We start from the raw sequence: 15,420 nt of genomic DNA on the forward strand, positions 1-15,420 counted from the left end.
CGGAGAGGTCCCCAGGTCTCCGCGTCCCGCGCCCCCGTGCAGGAACAATAATTGCTGCGAGCACCTCTGAGAGAAAGCTGCCCTCGCGTTCCTGTCCCGATGCCAGACAGTCCAGTTTCTCCCCGTATGTGTCTGGGTCCCCCAGAGTCTTGCCCGGAACAGGAGTTCAGAGCAAGTGGGAGCTTGTATCTCCCTCCCGATTAAAAGAGCAGCACATCCAGGTGCCAGCACTTTCCGCACCTCTGTACCTCTCTAGTTGTGGAACTTCCACTCAGCCAGCTTTCCTGCGGTTCTGGGTGGTAGTTGTTCTGCCTTTTAGTTGCTATTTTGATGTGGCTGTGAGAGGCAGCAAGTATAGGTGTTTACCTATGCCGCCATCTTGGTTCTCTCAAGACCAAAGGTTTTTCTCAAACTTGTAAAACAAGCAAATTGAATACATTTAAGGGACATAATCTGCCAAAGTGACGCTTCTTAGATACTAATCAAGAGAGCACTTAATGGGTTTTATGGCAAGATGCAAACTGTTGAGACATGAAAAAGCAATGATGTAACTGGCACTGAAAAGCAGATTATGAGAAAGAACACAGTAGTAGTCACCTATGGCAGTAAAGGAGAAAGCATTAGACAGTAAGGGAGAAAGAGCTAGACAGTAAGGGAGAAAGAACTAGATTAAGGATCAGAAATTCTAGGTTTACCACTCTTCAGCTAGATGACTTGGGGTAAGGAATTTAGCTTTTTGTTAAACTGAAAAGTTCTCTTTGCTCTTTCTTTTGTAAAATATAGTGGTAGTAAAGTCATAGGTAAGCATCAAAATCACATTCATATTACAAACAGGGAAACTGAGGCAGAGAAAATTAAGGTGTTTTCACCATTTTCCAGCCAGATGTGGCAGAGCTATGCTCTAATCCATTTCACTACACTGCCTCTGCCACACCCACACCCTAGTCATCTGTCCCAGTTTGTACAAACACATGTTTTTATAGTTGATGCCTTTGTACATGTTATTGCTTCTGCCCAAGTTTGTCACCTAAACTATCAGTGTGGTCTAGGCCAAATTATTTAATCTCTGAGAAAAAGTTTCTTACATGTAACACAGAGAGACTAATATATATAAATCTCTGAAAGTACTGTTACAAATGTTAAATTAATTGAGGTAATATATGTCAAATGCCTGACATACCAAAGACATTCAAAATATCAGTCTCTAGCTGCTTGCACAGGTGACACTAGTACACAGAAAGACATGCATCCTTCAGAGTTCTGCTTAAGCATCACCTTGTTTTGATGCCTCTCTTGTCCCTTTTTAATTGCTCTGGCAGTATAATTCTACCTCTCCCTTATTTTTACTCTGGCATATGCCACATTATAACTCTAGGACAGACCATCAGCCAAACCATCTCCTAAGCAGTTTTCCTGCTTTCCAGATGTGTCCCACTTCCACTTCATTCTTTATGGTGTTGAGTAATTTTCCTACAACCCAAGTCAGTCAATACCATTTCTCAGCTTAAAATTCCTCATCAGTTCCTACGACTCTTCAGATAAAGTCCAAATTCCAATCGTGGCTTATTATGTCCTATATAATCAGAACTCACTTTCCTCTCTATATTCATCTCTCTACAATCCCTTTCCAAACCTCATCACATCATACTCTCAGCTCCAGCCAGTCTGAACTTGCCAGCTCTTCCTGAATCAGGCTCTAATTAGCACAGCCGTCACTTTCCCTGGATAGCTTTCCAAACCTTCAAGTCTGGGTTAGGCACCACTCTCCATGCCCTCTGGCCTTTTTTGTTTTAAAATGTGTTTTTTAATCCTCATCCGAGGATATTTTTCCATTGATTTTTATAGAGAGTGGAAGAGAGGGAAAGACAGAAAGAAATATCGATGTGAGAGAAACACATTGATTGGTTGCCTCCTGCACATGCCCTAACGAGGGCCTGAGCCAGGGAGGAGCCTGCAACCGATGTACCCTGGGAATCGAACCCAGGACCCTTTGGCCCACAGGCCAATGTTCTATCCACTGGCCAAACTGGCTAGAGCTAATATGTTTTTTATTAATTTTTTTTTTTTTTTTTTTAGAAAGAGAGAGGAAAGGAGATAGAGAGATAGAAACATCGATGAGAGAAAAACATTATCCATCAGCTGCCTCCTGCACGCTCCCTACTGGGGATCAAGCCCACAATCCAGGCATGTGCCCTGACTAGAATCGAACCGGTGACCTCTTGGTTCATGGTGCTCAACCACTCAGCTACACCGGCCGGGCACTCTTGGCTTTTTAAGCGCATGAAATCTCAATCAGAATAAATTCTCCATGAGGGCAGGAACCTTTTTTACTACTATATCCTAAGTAGTAAGATAATGCCTGATATATAGTATGTACTCAATACATAGTTTCTAAATGAATGAATGTATGAATTTGTTTGAATGTACATCTATTCTACCATTCTGTGGTACAATCTTCTGATTCACATAGCCCAGGATCTAGCAATAACTACCTATTACAAAGTAGGCACCCAATAAATATTTATTCATTATTGGGCTTCAGTCTTCTTATCTGAAAAGGAGACAATTCCTTCTCCTATAAAATTATTGTTCTAAGAAGGAAAGCTGACTAAAAAGCATGTCTAAAATGTACAGGAATATCCATGGAAATAGTAACTTCAACTGGCAGAAAGTAGGCTCTAATGAAAAAATGCACTTGTGTTTCCATTAAGCGGGCTATTTATCTTTCCCCTTATCACTAGATCAATATAAACTGTGAAACAGAGGTAGAATAGTGGTGCTGAGTGGCATCCATGTCAAAGGGAGAGGGCAGAAACTAAAAGTAAAATATAAAAAAGAAATAGCCACATATAGTAGCTAATGCTGCTGACATTTCACATTTGATTTAATTAACTTATTTTTCTTAAATATTAGGATAAATACTACTATTGTTGACAATGACCAATTCTCAGATCTCAAAGATGCCTAATGCTGTCATCTCTGTAAAGTCCTGAACCACATTGCAAGCAATTTTGAGTCATCTAGATTGTCAATCAACAAGAAAATAAAGTAAAAGATTATAAATGACTAAGACAATTATTTGCCTTAAAATCATGACTGATCCTCACCGTGTTTTTGGAGAATCTCCTGAAGATCTGGCTTAGAAGCAGTATCCAAAGTGCTTTCCCCATCAATACTTCCTTCAGTATCTTCTTCTGTGGCAGAAGAGCCAACTGAGAGGACATGAAGTTTGGTTTCTGAATCTTGAGCATCTGGCTTCAGGAAAGCAGCTGGACCATCAATGCCTGGGGACAAAAAGAAGAGAGAAAGCATAACCCACTATTTAGCTGTGTGGGTTTGGAGTATGTGATCAGAATTAAGAACCACCAAAGCACTTCACTCTCCTCTTTCCTTAACATCCATGAGGACATTTGTTAACAGTAATCCAGGACTGGTGTTCATTTTATTAACATGCTCTGACTCTTACTAAAGTAAAATGTGCCTGATGTTGCCTTGAGTAACTTAAGAACGAGACTATGAAAACAAAGTAGGTCCTCCAAGGTTCAAATCCCATGCAAACCAATAGTTTAAGGGGCTTGACCTAGAGGCTCTTAATCCCATTCATCCCTCATCCTCTCATCATCTTAGAAGACCCTTGGAGTCCTAATAATTGGAAGAATGGATGCTCTCTACCTCCTCCTGGCTTCAAAGTTGACTGTGCCACAATGTAAAAATAAAGACTATAAGATCTTAAAATAGGCTATTCTGGACTAATTCATTTGACATCTAAAAATAACACTTCTAGGGTGGATATAAACTATATATCTCCTACTGATTAGACCAGTAATGGCGAACCTATGACACGCGTGTCAGAGGTGACACGCGAACTCATTTTTTTGGTTGATTTTTCTTTGTTAAATGGCATTTAAGTATGTAAAATAAATATCAAAAATAAAAGTCTTTGTTTTACTATGGTTGCAAATATCAAAAAATTTCTATATGTGACACAGCACCAGAGTTAAGTTAGGGTTTTTCAAAATGCCGACATGCCGAGCTCAAAGGGTTCGCCATCACTGGATTAGACCATTGCTTTTATTCTACCTAAAAGACCCAGAATTTGATTATAAAAATTTATGAAGGCCTGGCCAGTGTGGCACAGTGGTTGAGCATCAACCTATGAACTAAAAGATCACTGGTTTGATTCCCAGTCAGGACACAGAACTCCAGTAGGGGGCATGCAGGAAGCAACCAACCAATATTTCTCTCTTATCTCATCGATCTTTGTATCTTTCTATCCCTTTCCCTTCCTCTCTCTCTAAAATCAATAAAAACATATTTTTAAAAAATTTATGAAGATACCCTAGTGTCAATGCTAATGTTGTTTCTTTGATCCATCTAAGAATCTTCCTGCCTTCTTCTGGGTTTGTAAAAACTGTGCCCCAGAGGTAAGAGAGGCTGCCTAAATACACACCATGTAGGATGACATTGTTGTGAGGGGTATGAGGTTCCACCAAAGGAGTATGCTCCTCACTACCTCTTGGCTTTGACCGACGTAGCTTGGCTTCTGGATTTGGCTGCACCATGAGTGGCTCCAGGCGCTTTTTCCTCTGCTTCTTCTCCAGCAGTGCTCTCTAGGAAAAAATTTGATATTATACCCAGGAGAGTTATGACAAGGCCCATCCACTTTGAACATTTACAGTGTTTCACTGATCTTCACACAAAATCCTTGTGAATTAATTTTCCCACTTAAGAGGGGCAACGGCTCATTCATTTAATAACTATTTATTGAACACTTATAAATATAGATTTAAATGATACAAATGCATTCCTAGCCAAACTGAAGATCATGATACAAGTCTATTTAAAATATATAGTAATTATCATATTGTTATCAACACGTGGTCACAAGTTTAAATGATATAAACACATATGCATAAATAAAAGATAAAGGAATACAAAGAAACATAGTCTTGGGGTAGTAAGCTATAAATATTTTCCTTTTTCTATATTTTTAATTTTTCTTACTTTTGTGATCAAAAAAAAATTTTATTGTCTAAACCCCAAATTATTTTCATGTTTTAATTAGCAAAAAAACAATGTTTGCTTTCTTATTCATCTATACTAATAAAAGGGTAATATTCTAATTAGACTGGGAGACCTTCTGGACATTCTTCTGGACAAAGCTATAGTGGTAGGGCCAAGGCAGAGGTGGTTAGGGGTGATCAGGCCAGCAGGCAAAGTGGTTAGGGGCGAACAGGCAGGCAGGCAGGTAAGCAGTTAGAAGCCAGTGGTCGGACATCCCCCGAGGGGTCCCAGATTGGAGAGGGTGCAGGCCGGCTGAGGGACATCCCTCTGTGCATGAATTTCATGCACTGGGACACTAGTCTATCTATATAAAACCCTAATATGCAAATCATTAGAATAGCAGAATGACAAGAGGAATAACCAGTTGCTATGACATGCACTGACCACCACTAGGGGGCAGACGTTCAACACAGGAGCTGCTCCCAGCCATCAGGCCCTGACCAGAGGTGGCAGCAGGGGGCAGGGCCAGTGAGCAGGTGGCGCCAGTCCATCCAAGGTGGGTGCGAGCAGGGATCCCCAGATCACCCTGCCAGTCACCCCGCAGAGGGAGGCGATGGCAAGGGACAGGAACAGCGAGTGGGCAGCACCAGGCTAAGGTGGGTGCAAGCAGGGGCCCCGATCACCCCACCAGTCACCCCACAGATCGGCCCTGATCACCAGCCAGGCCTAGGGACCCTACCCATGCACAAATTTCGTGCACCAGGCCTCTAGTTTTTACATATTAGGGCCAAGGGATAACAGTTGGAACATTCCAAATAGAAAGCAATCAACTCTATGAACAAAAACAAAATATGGAACATGGTAGCAAGAAGTCAGAAAAAAAGCATGCGAGACCATGAGAAAAATCCAACAAGATGGAACTGGAGGTACTAGGCCCACACTATTTTTAAGCTTTGGCAAATAAGAGCATATAATATTTAGAAATTATTATGAATCTGGGATAGCTCAGAATAGGAAAGTACCAAGTCCCAAACTAAAAAATTAAGCCATTATTTAAAACTAGGGGCCCGGTGCACGAAATTCATGCAGTGGGTGTGTGTGGGGGGGAGTGTCCCTCAGCCCAGCCTGCCCCCTCTCACATACTGGGAGCCCTCAGGCGTTGACCCCCATCACCCTCCGGCCCGGGCAGCAGGGACCTGCAGTGGCAGCGGGGGGTGCCGCGATCGGGCGGGCTCCGCCCCTGCCCCTGCAGGAAGCCTCTGGCTGAGGCGTCCGGCCCGGGCAGCGGGGACCCACAGCTGCAGTGGCCCCGCGATCGTGGGCTTCAATTTAGGCCCAGGCAAGAGACCCCTAGCTCCTGGGACTGCCAGCTTCGACCGTGCCCAGCTCCCATCGCTGGCTCCACCCCTACTTCCTGCTATCACTGGCCAGGGCAGCAAAGGCGCCTGATTCTCTGATCATGGCTGGGGGGCAGGGCAAAGGCTGCCCCCCAGCTCTTAGCTCCCCCCTGGGTTTCCGATCACTGTCAGTGGCAGGGGGCTTCTTCCTGCTTTCCCTTTTGCCTCCCTGCATTGTGCCTACATATGCAAATTAACCGCCATCTTGTTGGCAGTTAACTGCCAATCTTAGTTGGCAGTTAATTTGCATATAGCCCTGATTAGCCAATGAAAAGGGTAGCTCGTACGCCAATTACCATTTTTCTCTTTTATTAGTGTTGATATATATATATATTATAACCTACTTTATTGTTTCTTAGGCAAAAAGCTATCTATTTACTTTTTTTTTTTTTTCATTAACATTGCTTTTAAAAAGTGCCACTAACAAGAAGAGTTATTCTAAGGGGTGAGACTATGGGCAGGAAAGGAAATGTGCTTTTCCTGAACTGGCCTAATGAAAGCTTGCAGATAAACTCAGAAGATACAGAAAACAGACTACTCTTTTTTACCCAACTTTGTTTACAGTAGGTCCTCAAATAACATTGTTTCGTGATAATGTGGAAGGGATGCATAGGAACTTAACTCTTGTTTATATCAATTAGCCTATGGTAAAACTGGTTTCATTATACATGATTTCCCTTAAAGTTGCAGAACCTATCGAGGACATTAAGTGAGGACCTACTGTATAAGGAAAAGACTGGAGACCTAAGATAATGTGCCAAAAAATGGACTATCCATGAAGAATGAATGGAGAACTTAGAGCAAGTTGTGAAGGAATATATTTTGAGACTCATGAATTCATGTGAATAGATAAACTTTAATGTACCAGGAACACTAAATACATATGAGACTATAATGAGTTCCTCCTCATAGAACTTGCTGGTAAGGTTCTTCTAGCAAATAAGTCTTGTATAATGGATAAGAAGTAACCTGCCTGCAAATATGGTAAATATGAAGTATAAAGACATGAGAAACTGCTCTAGCTGGTTTGGCTCAATGGATAGAACATCAGCCTGAGGACTGAAGAGTCCCAGATTTGATTCCAGTCAAAGGCACATGGCCAGGTTGCGGGCTCAACCTACAGCAGGGGGTGTGCAGGAAGCAGCCAAACAATGATCCTCTCTCATCATTGATGTTTCTATCTCTTTCCTTTCCCTTCCTTTCTGAAATCAATAAAATAATAAAATAATAATAATAAAGACATGAAACTACTAGATGTGGCCACTGCTATTTAGTATCATATAGTCTCCTAACTGTGAAAGAGTTGATGAAACAAAAACACAAGCTATAGTAGTCCATTTTATTAATATATGTAAAGAAAAAAATGTTCTATAGGAAAAGAGTATCCTGTTTGTGGTCTAGAAAAGGGGAACCAAGGAGCTAGAATTTCTCAGAGTGCAGCCAGCCTGTCCAAGATAGAGAAATACTAAATCTGGTAGACAAGAGTATTCTCTTTACAGAAGAGCTTACTCATTTTAAGCACAAGAAACTATAAAAGACGTCATGGCTTAATTAACTATCCCTCAGCACAATCTAATTTCATTTCCTCTGACTCCTTGCTTACCAATCAGCCTTCTAATTTTCAATTTAACTTCTTAGGCATCATATTCCCAAGAATAAAGAATCATGCGCAGAACTGAATGTACACTGGAAGAGTCAGAGTTCTCATTGTAAATTAATGAATTGATATCTGGTTTCAAAACTGATCGTTGTGAGTTTGACAGGTATGTTTGTGGTCTAGAAAAGGGGAGCCAAAGAGCTAGGTGTCACATGGTACATCTCGGTTCACTAACAAAACCACATTCTTAGACCTGTACACGGCCAACTAAATTCCTGGTCATGATGATCCTGTTGAGGTATCTGGTGAAGCCTTCCTCTACCAAATTTAAACTTACTTATATCAACAACTTAAAAAAAAATAAAAAAAACAGCTCAGCCCAGCCTTCATAGCTCAGTGGTTGAGCGTTAACCTACAAACCCAGGAGGTCACGGTTCAATTCCTGGTCAGGGCATATGCTTAGGCTGCAGGTTGGATCCCCATCGTGGGGCATGCAGGAGGAAGCCGATCAATGATTCTCTCTCATCATTGATGTTTCTATCTTTCTCTCCCTTTCCCGTTTTCTCTGAAATCAATAAAAATACATTTTTAGGATTAAAAATGGCGGCAGAATAGGAGGATGCTGCATGAACATGCTCCCAGGAACAAGCTGGGATTACAACTGAAATTCAGAAAGGCTTCCTGAATAATCAATGGAAAACTCACAGGAGAGAACCCTGATACCCAAGGACTGAAGGTGGAGACTGCATAGAGACTGGTAGGAGTGGTGGAGGCACGAAAGGGCTAGCTGGGCACCCACAGATGGCAACTGAAGTCCCAGAGAGAGAGCTCAGCTGTGGAGGGAGGTGGGGGTGCCACTGAGAACTCTGGGATCTAATTCCAAAGCTGGGCTCCCCAGCAGAGAGCACCAAACTGAGGAGGTTACCCACATAACATCTAGCTGTGAAAAGCAGTGAGTAACTGTCTGCCAGGGAATGCCAGCTGCAAGTTTTGGCACCCTCTTAAAGGGCCAACACAAAAAATTCCCTGTGGAGCCACTCACCTTGTGCTCTGGCAGAGGGAGGGTGAAGTGGACTGGAGCTATGAGAGTAGAACCTAGGACTGGGGACTCAGGGGACAGAGCTCAGAAGGCAGACACCCAAGCTTCCTGGGCTGAGTCATTCCCTCACACAGCGGAGGACATCTTTCCCACATAGACATCTGCCTTGCCTCGGGGGAAGACAGTGGACACACCCCATTGGAAAACACCTTGCCCTGAGGCCACTTGAGAGATTAAAAGTAACAATTAGCCTCCAGGCAGAAGCAACTGCCCCACCCTGTTGAAAAAACTCTCACCACACCTGAGGACGATTGCCTGGGGGCAAATCAAGTCAGAATCCTAGTAGTCTGTAGACCAGTGGTTCTCAACCTTGCCTGCACATTAGAATCACCTGGGAATCTTTTCAAAATCCTGATTTCTGGGCCTCATCCTCCAGAAATTCTGTTTCTTTGTTAATAATGTTGTGGCCTCACCCCTTAACAAAGAAACAGAATTTCCAGAGGATGAGACCCAGAAATCAGGATTTTGAAAAGATTCACAGGTGATTCTAATGTGCAGCCAAGGTTGAGAACGACTGCTGTAGAGAGGCAGTCTCTGGAGGCTTTGAGTCTTTGCCTGATCCAATTAGTCAGAAACAGCCTTCAACACTGTCCTGCACTAGAGATTGAGAGGTGTAGAAGATCTACATAATACAGAGTCACAAACCCATACAGATAGCCAACTGTCCAACTTTATTTCTCATCTTGAACTCACCTCTGCTCTAGGTCTGATCCTATTTCTATTCTCTCACCAACAACAAATGCACATGAGAAAGCAGTCAGATGACACAGAAATGTCTCCTGAGACTACTGCTCAACTGTTGAGAAATATTCATATCTTAGCAAACAAGCCTAGAATGCCCAACTGTAACTGACCAATCAGCTCATATCTAAAGAACCTAAGGTCGCCGAAACCGGTTTGGCTCAGTGGATAGAGCGTCGGCCTGCGGACTGAAAGGTCCCAGGTTCGATTCCGGTCAAGGGCATGTACCTGGGTTGTGGGCACATCCCCAGTAGGAGATGTGCAGGAGGCAGCTGATCGATGTTTCTCTCTCATTGATGTTTCTAACTCTCTATCTCTCTCCCTTCCTCTCTGTAAAAAATCAATAAAGTATATATTTAAAAAAAAAAAAAATAAAGAACCTAAGGTGGAATGGAAAGCCCCTCCCCTCCAATTTTGACTCCTGAGAGAAATGGCACAAAGCAGTTACTCAATAAACATCTGTTGAGAGAAAAAATGAGTAAATGAACTATTTTTATCTTACTTTGAATCAAAATTATGCACAAGGATATATATATATAAATATATGTTCATGATGACATTATCAATAAGTAAACTTTAAAATACTCTTGACATTTCACAGTATAGAGATATATTACAGTTCAAATACATGATGCAATTCATTAAAATAATTTTTAAATACTGACATAAGGAAATGTTTATACTACATTAAGTTTTAAAGAAGAGATTTCATGCCCTGGCTGATGTGGCTCAGTTGCTTGAGTGTTGTCCCAGGCACTGAAAGGTCCTTGGTTTGATTCCCAGTCAGGGCACATGGTCAGGTTGTGGGCTTGATCCCCAGTCCTTAGGTGGAGTTAAATGTTAAGGGATAAGGCTAAAAATAGGGTCAAGGTAACCCAGGACAGGAGAAAAGAATGGGTGACTGGGTTATTAACTTTGGCTTTTCAATTGGAATTGCTTGCTAGGAGTCTGAACAAAACATTTTGCTGGATAAATGAGAGCCTGAACTCACTTGGCTCCAAAGATAAGGGGCACTTTCTCCCTTCAGTAAGAATAGCGGTATTCTTAGGTGACTAAAAATCCATGTGCAGGTGTCAAAGGGTATCACTCACAATGTGCAGAAGCCCCATAAGGAATTCCAAATCAACTGTAATGTCTAGGGAGGGGCATATAAAGGTTACCCAGAGCTCGGAGTCCTCATGGTTGTAATAGACAGCTAGGGACAGAAACCGAGACACACAAAAGAGTTGAGGGTTGAGATGAGGGGGGCGGGGGATAGAGGAGAGTGACAGCACCTTAAAGCTGATAGCATACTTCAACCCACTACACAGTATCTCTAGAAATTTTGTTCAGACTCTTCAGACCTCAAAATAAAACTAAAATTTAAAAAAAACAACAACTATAGATTCAAACTGCGAACTTCAGGGCACTGCTACTATATTACAGAACTGAATATATCCTACTATTGTCCAAATTTGTAAATAAGAAAAATCATAAAATATCTACTATGAAAATAAACAGAAACTTCATTCAAATGAAGTCAGGAGGGTAGAAGAGAGTTCTCACACATGTCACTCAATGCAAACTGTTGACCCCAACAGGAAGAGACAGTAGGTACCTTGCATCTCTGACAGGAGGTGATAAGACTAGTACTTTACTACCTCATCAGAAAGAAGAGTCCTCCTTGCTCAGCTAATGGGAGACTGTCATAACTCAGCCAATGGAAAATCACTACATCTGAAACTTTCAGTCCTCCAACACGCTTCACTTACGACAGTGCCTCCCAAGTCCATAAAAAAGTGGTTCTCACCTTTGTTTTTCTGGACTTGCCCATAGTTTGCCATTAGACTGAATGTCCCAAACCACAATTCCTTGCTATTCCTGAATAAACCCATTTTGCTGGAGAAATATCTGGCTATTTATTTAAATTCAACATTATGTATGGGCAAACTGATATTTGGTAAAAACTGTCACCTGATGTAGCACTCTAATCACCCTCACATGGTTTGGATGAGGGATAAGAGAGGTGCTAATTGAGTTTTTTAAAAAAATATATTTTCATTGATTTCAGAGAGGAAGGGAGAGGAAGAGAGAGATAGAAACATCAACGATGAGAGAGAATCACTGATCGGCTGCCTCCTGCATGCCCCCTACTGGGGATCAAGCCCACAACGCAGGCATGTGCACTGGCCAGAAATTGAACCATGACCCTCCTGGTTCATAGGTTGATACTCAACCATTGAGCCACCCTAGCCAGGCTAAAATTTTTTGTATTTATTGATTTTAGAGAGGGAGGATGGGAGAAACATTGCTTTGTTGTTCCATTATTTATGCATTCATTGTTTGATTCTTGTATGTGTCCTGACCAAGGATCAAACCTGCAACCTGGGTATATTGGGAAGATGCTCTAACCAACTGAGCCACCCAGCCAGGACTCACTTATGTTTTATCTTCCCTAAAAAGCTAAGAGTGCTTTAAAGGCTGCATACACAAAGGACTCCTTACAAACTTAGGGGAAGGTCAGGCGAATCAGGAAGAGAACCCAAGGTTTGATGCTCTATGTGCAATTAAAATATGTTGCCTTCAGGATTTAAGTGCTACATAACCTTTAAATTTCCCAGTTCCTTTGGAAACTGAAAAATAACTCTGCCGGGAGCCGGTCCATGATTGCTGTTTCAAGGGACCTGGCATATATGGCATACTTTTCTTAATATGTTTGCTCACCTTCTTGGCACTATGTGTTTTAACCAAGGTCACCTCTGAGAAAGGTTGTTTCCCCAGGTAGGGATTTTCCCCTGAAGTTAGGGAGGGAATAAAACCCCTTAACTAAGTGCCAGGCGGGTAATTAATCACTTTAACTACGAACAATCATGCTTAAGCTACATAATCTTTACTCCCTGGAATGGAGATAAGAAATGCCCTAACCTTTGGAATAGAGATTGATGGGATTGAATCAACTGGTATAAATACAGATGTAACAAGACAGAAAGGGACAGAGCTTAGAATAGAATTCAGAAGACAGAACCTACGCGGAACCTGGAGATGGAGGAGCTTCGATGGAGAGAACATGGCAAGGGATCCTGGACTGAACCTGACTGCAGAGGTTGGCAAGAGAGCCTGACTAGAACCTGGTGACCGAATCTGGCTGGAGATCTCAGACAGAACCTGGCTGGAGAACCTAGCGAGGGAACATGGCCACAGAACCTCTCTGGAGATCTGAAGCAGAACCTCTCTGGAAATCCAGACCAGAACTTGGCTGGAGATCCGGGCTAGAGGTCCTGGCTAGGCTGCTGATCAACTGAACACTGTCTCCGTGTCATTCCCTCTTCGCTGACTCCGTCCACGCCTTTGGACCCCTGGACCTGCTGGGGCTGGACCCCGGCATAACTCAAAGGATCCATCTTCTCCAGAATCTGGTGGTATGCTAGATTTTTCTGGGGGCAAGATATTGAATAGTGATTCCAAAATAAATGAGGAAATAAAGGAGATTAGGTGGGAAATGGGGGTAATTTCCATCAGAGGTCTTAATCCAATCCTATATAATAAAAGGCTAATATGCAAATTGTCCCCTGGAGAGTTCGGCCAACCGGGAGTTTGACTACTTGCCATGACGTGCGCTGACCACCAGGGGGTGGCACAGAATGAAGGCAGACCCAGGCCTGATCAGTGGCCAGGCCTAGGAACCCTACCCGTGCACGAATTTTGTGCACCGGGCCTCTAGTAAAATAATAAAGCTCAGGCAGGCCTCAAATTAATGATAGCTTAACTTCACTCACTGATTCTCAGTTTTCCAAGGACTCCCTAGAGATGATAGGCTGGTTACATTATGACACTCTTGAATAGACTGGCTGACTACAAGGTACAACCAACGAGTTCAGAATGGTTGCCTGATATCTATCAGTTTGGCTAAAAATAACTAGCTTTCCTGGCATACAAAGTGAGATCATAGAATGATAAAACTGAAAGTTTTAAAATCAGTCTTCTTAAAATACCAGTTCAATGCACTGATGACTGCCTCTCTTAGAAGGGTGTTAACAAATAGATAGGCAACCTGACCTAAAGAGACTATATTATATTTTAATTCATTGTACACCAGATGGCACAAATATTTCCTACCTAATGCGTATTCATGACTCAGTAACATCACTGAGTCTGAAAATCTTTATATTCTACTAGAGGCCCGGTGCATGAAATTCATGCACTGGGAGGGGGGGGGTGTCCCTCAGCCCAGCCTGCCCCCTCTCACAGTCCGAGAGCTCTCAGGGGATGTCCCACTGACAGAGGGGATGTCCTCTGTGGGAGGTGACCAGGCTGACAGGGGAAGGCGCCACCTCCATCACCCCGCTGCTGCTGCTGCTGCTGGCTGCCGCTGCTGCTGGCCACTGCTACTGCTGCTGCCGCAGCCACCAAGGTGTTTTCATCAACACAGACTCCAGTCCCTTCACCACGAAAAAAATGACAACTTTCTGTAGGCATTTTCAAGATGTCTCTTTCATAGGATATGACCTTTCTTTTCTTTTCTTTCTTTCTTTCCTTTCTCTTTCTCTTTCTTTCTTCTTTCTTTCTCTCTCTCTCTCCCTCCCTCCCTCTCTTCTTTCCTTCCTTCCTTCCTTTTTTATTCTCACCTGAGGATATTTTTCCATTGATTTTTAGAGAGCATGGAAGAGAGAGGGAAAGACAGAGAGAAACATCAATGTGAGAGGGACACTTTGATTGGTTGTCTCCTGCATGAGCCCTGACCTGGGCCCCGGCCAGGGAGGAGCCTGCAACCTAGGTACATACCCTTGATCAGAATCGAACCCAGATCCTGCGGTCCACAGGCCAAGGCTCTATCCACTGAGCCAAACTGGCTAGGGCAGGCTATGACATTTCTTAGCCCTTCCAGCGGCAGACCTTTGTTTTTTCTTCCAGGAGTGAGGTGGAAAAACCCTGGATCACCTTCTTGGATTCTTATTACCCAAGTTACCAAGAACACTGCAAGTGGCGTACTGGGAGCTTAGCCAATGAGTGGTCAGAAAAGGTGTTTCCTCTGCAGCTCATGTGCAGAGGCGGGACTGCTGGTGCATGGCTGCTGGAAGGCCCCCCCACCCCCCGTCTCCACTCTCCAGGCCTGCTCAAAGCCACTACGGCCAGCGCTGGCAGGCCCCCACAGTCTCCGCTCTCTGGGTTTGCTCAAAACTGCCGCAGCCGGCGCTGGCAGGCCCCTCCTGTCTCTCCACTCCAAGCCTGCTTAAGCCATCGCAGCATCCGTGGCTTGCCTCACCTCACACGCAGTCCCCTCCCGCCCACCTGCACATGCAGCCTCCTCCTGAGCGGTCGTGACATAACGGTATCCCGGACAATTTGCATATTACCTATTTATTTATATACTAGGGGCCCGGTGCACGAAATTCGTGCACTGGGTGTGGGGCAGGGGGGGAATGTCCCTCAGCCCAGCCTGCCCCCTCTCACATACTGGGAGCCCTCAGGCATTGACCCCCATCACCCTCGAATCACAGGATCAGCCCCTTGCCCAGGCCTGACGCCTCTGGCCTAGGCGTTCGGCCCGGGCAGCGGGGACCCACAGCTGCAGCGGCCCCGTGATCGTGGGCTTCGCTTTAGGC

General features: G+C 43.6%; 1 protein-coding gene across 5 annotated transcripts in view; it reads right to left on the reverse strand.

The window, feature by feature from the left end:
- Positions 1-15,420, reverse strand: part of TULP3 (TUB like protein 3) — a 78,408-nt gene that overhangs the window by 18,066 nt on the left and 44,922 nt on the right. For 3 of the 5 annotated variants that reach the window (XM_059683870.1, XM_059683872.1, XM_059683873.1), the window contains 2 exons: positions 4,451-4,610; positions 3,108-3,284 (listed from right to left, as the gene is read on the reverse strand). In XM_059683870.1, the coding sequence (XP_059539853.1) occupies positions 3,108-3,284; positions 4,451-4,610 (337 nt within the window). Of the gene's footprint in view, positions 1-3,107; positions 3,285-4,450; positions 4,611-15,420 lie in introns of those variants that run through there. The other 2 variants (XM_059683871.1, XM_059683874.1) reach the window with 2 other exon arrangements.

The sequence above is a fragment of the Myotis daubentonii genome, chromosome 2, assembly GCF_963259705.1.
Source record: "Myotis daubentonii chromosome 2, mMyoDau2.1, whole genome shotgun sequence".
Lineage (NCBI taxonomy): Eukaryota > Metazoa > Chordata > Mammalia > Chiroptera > Vespertilionidae > Myotis > Myotis daubentonii.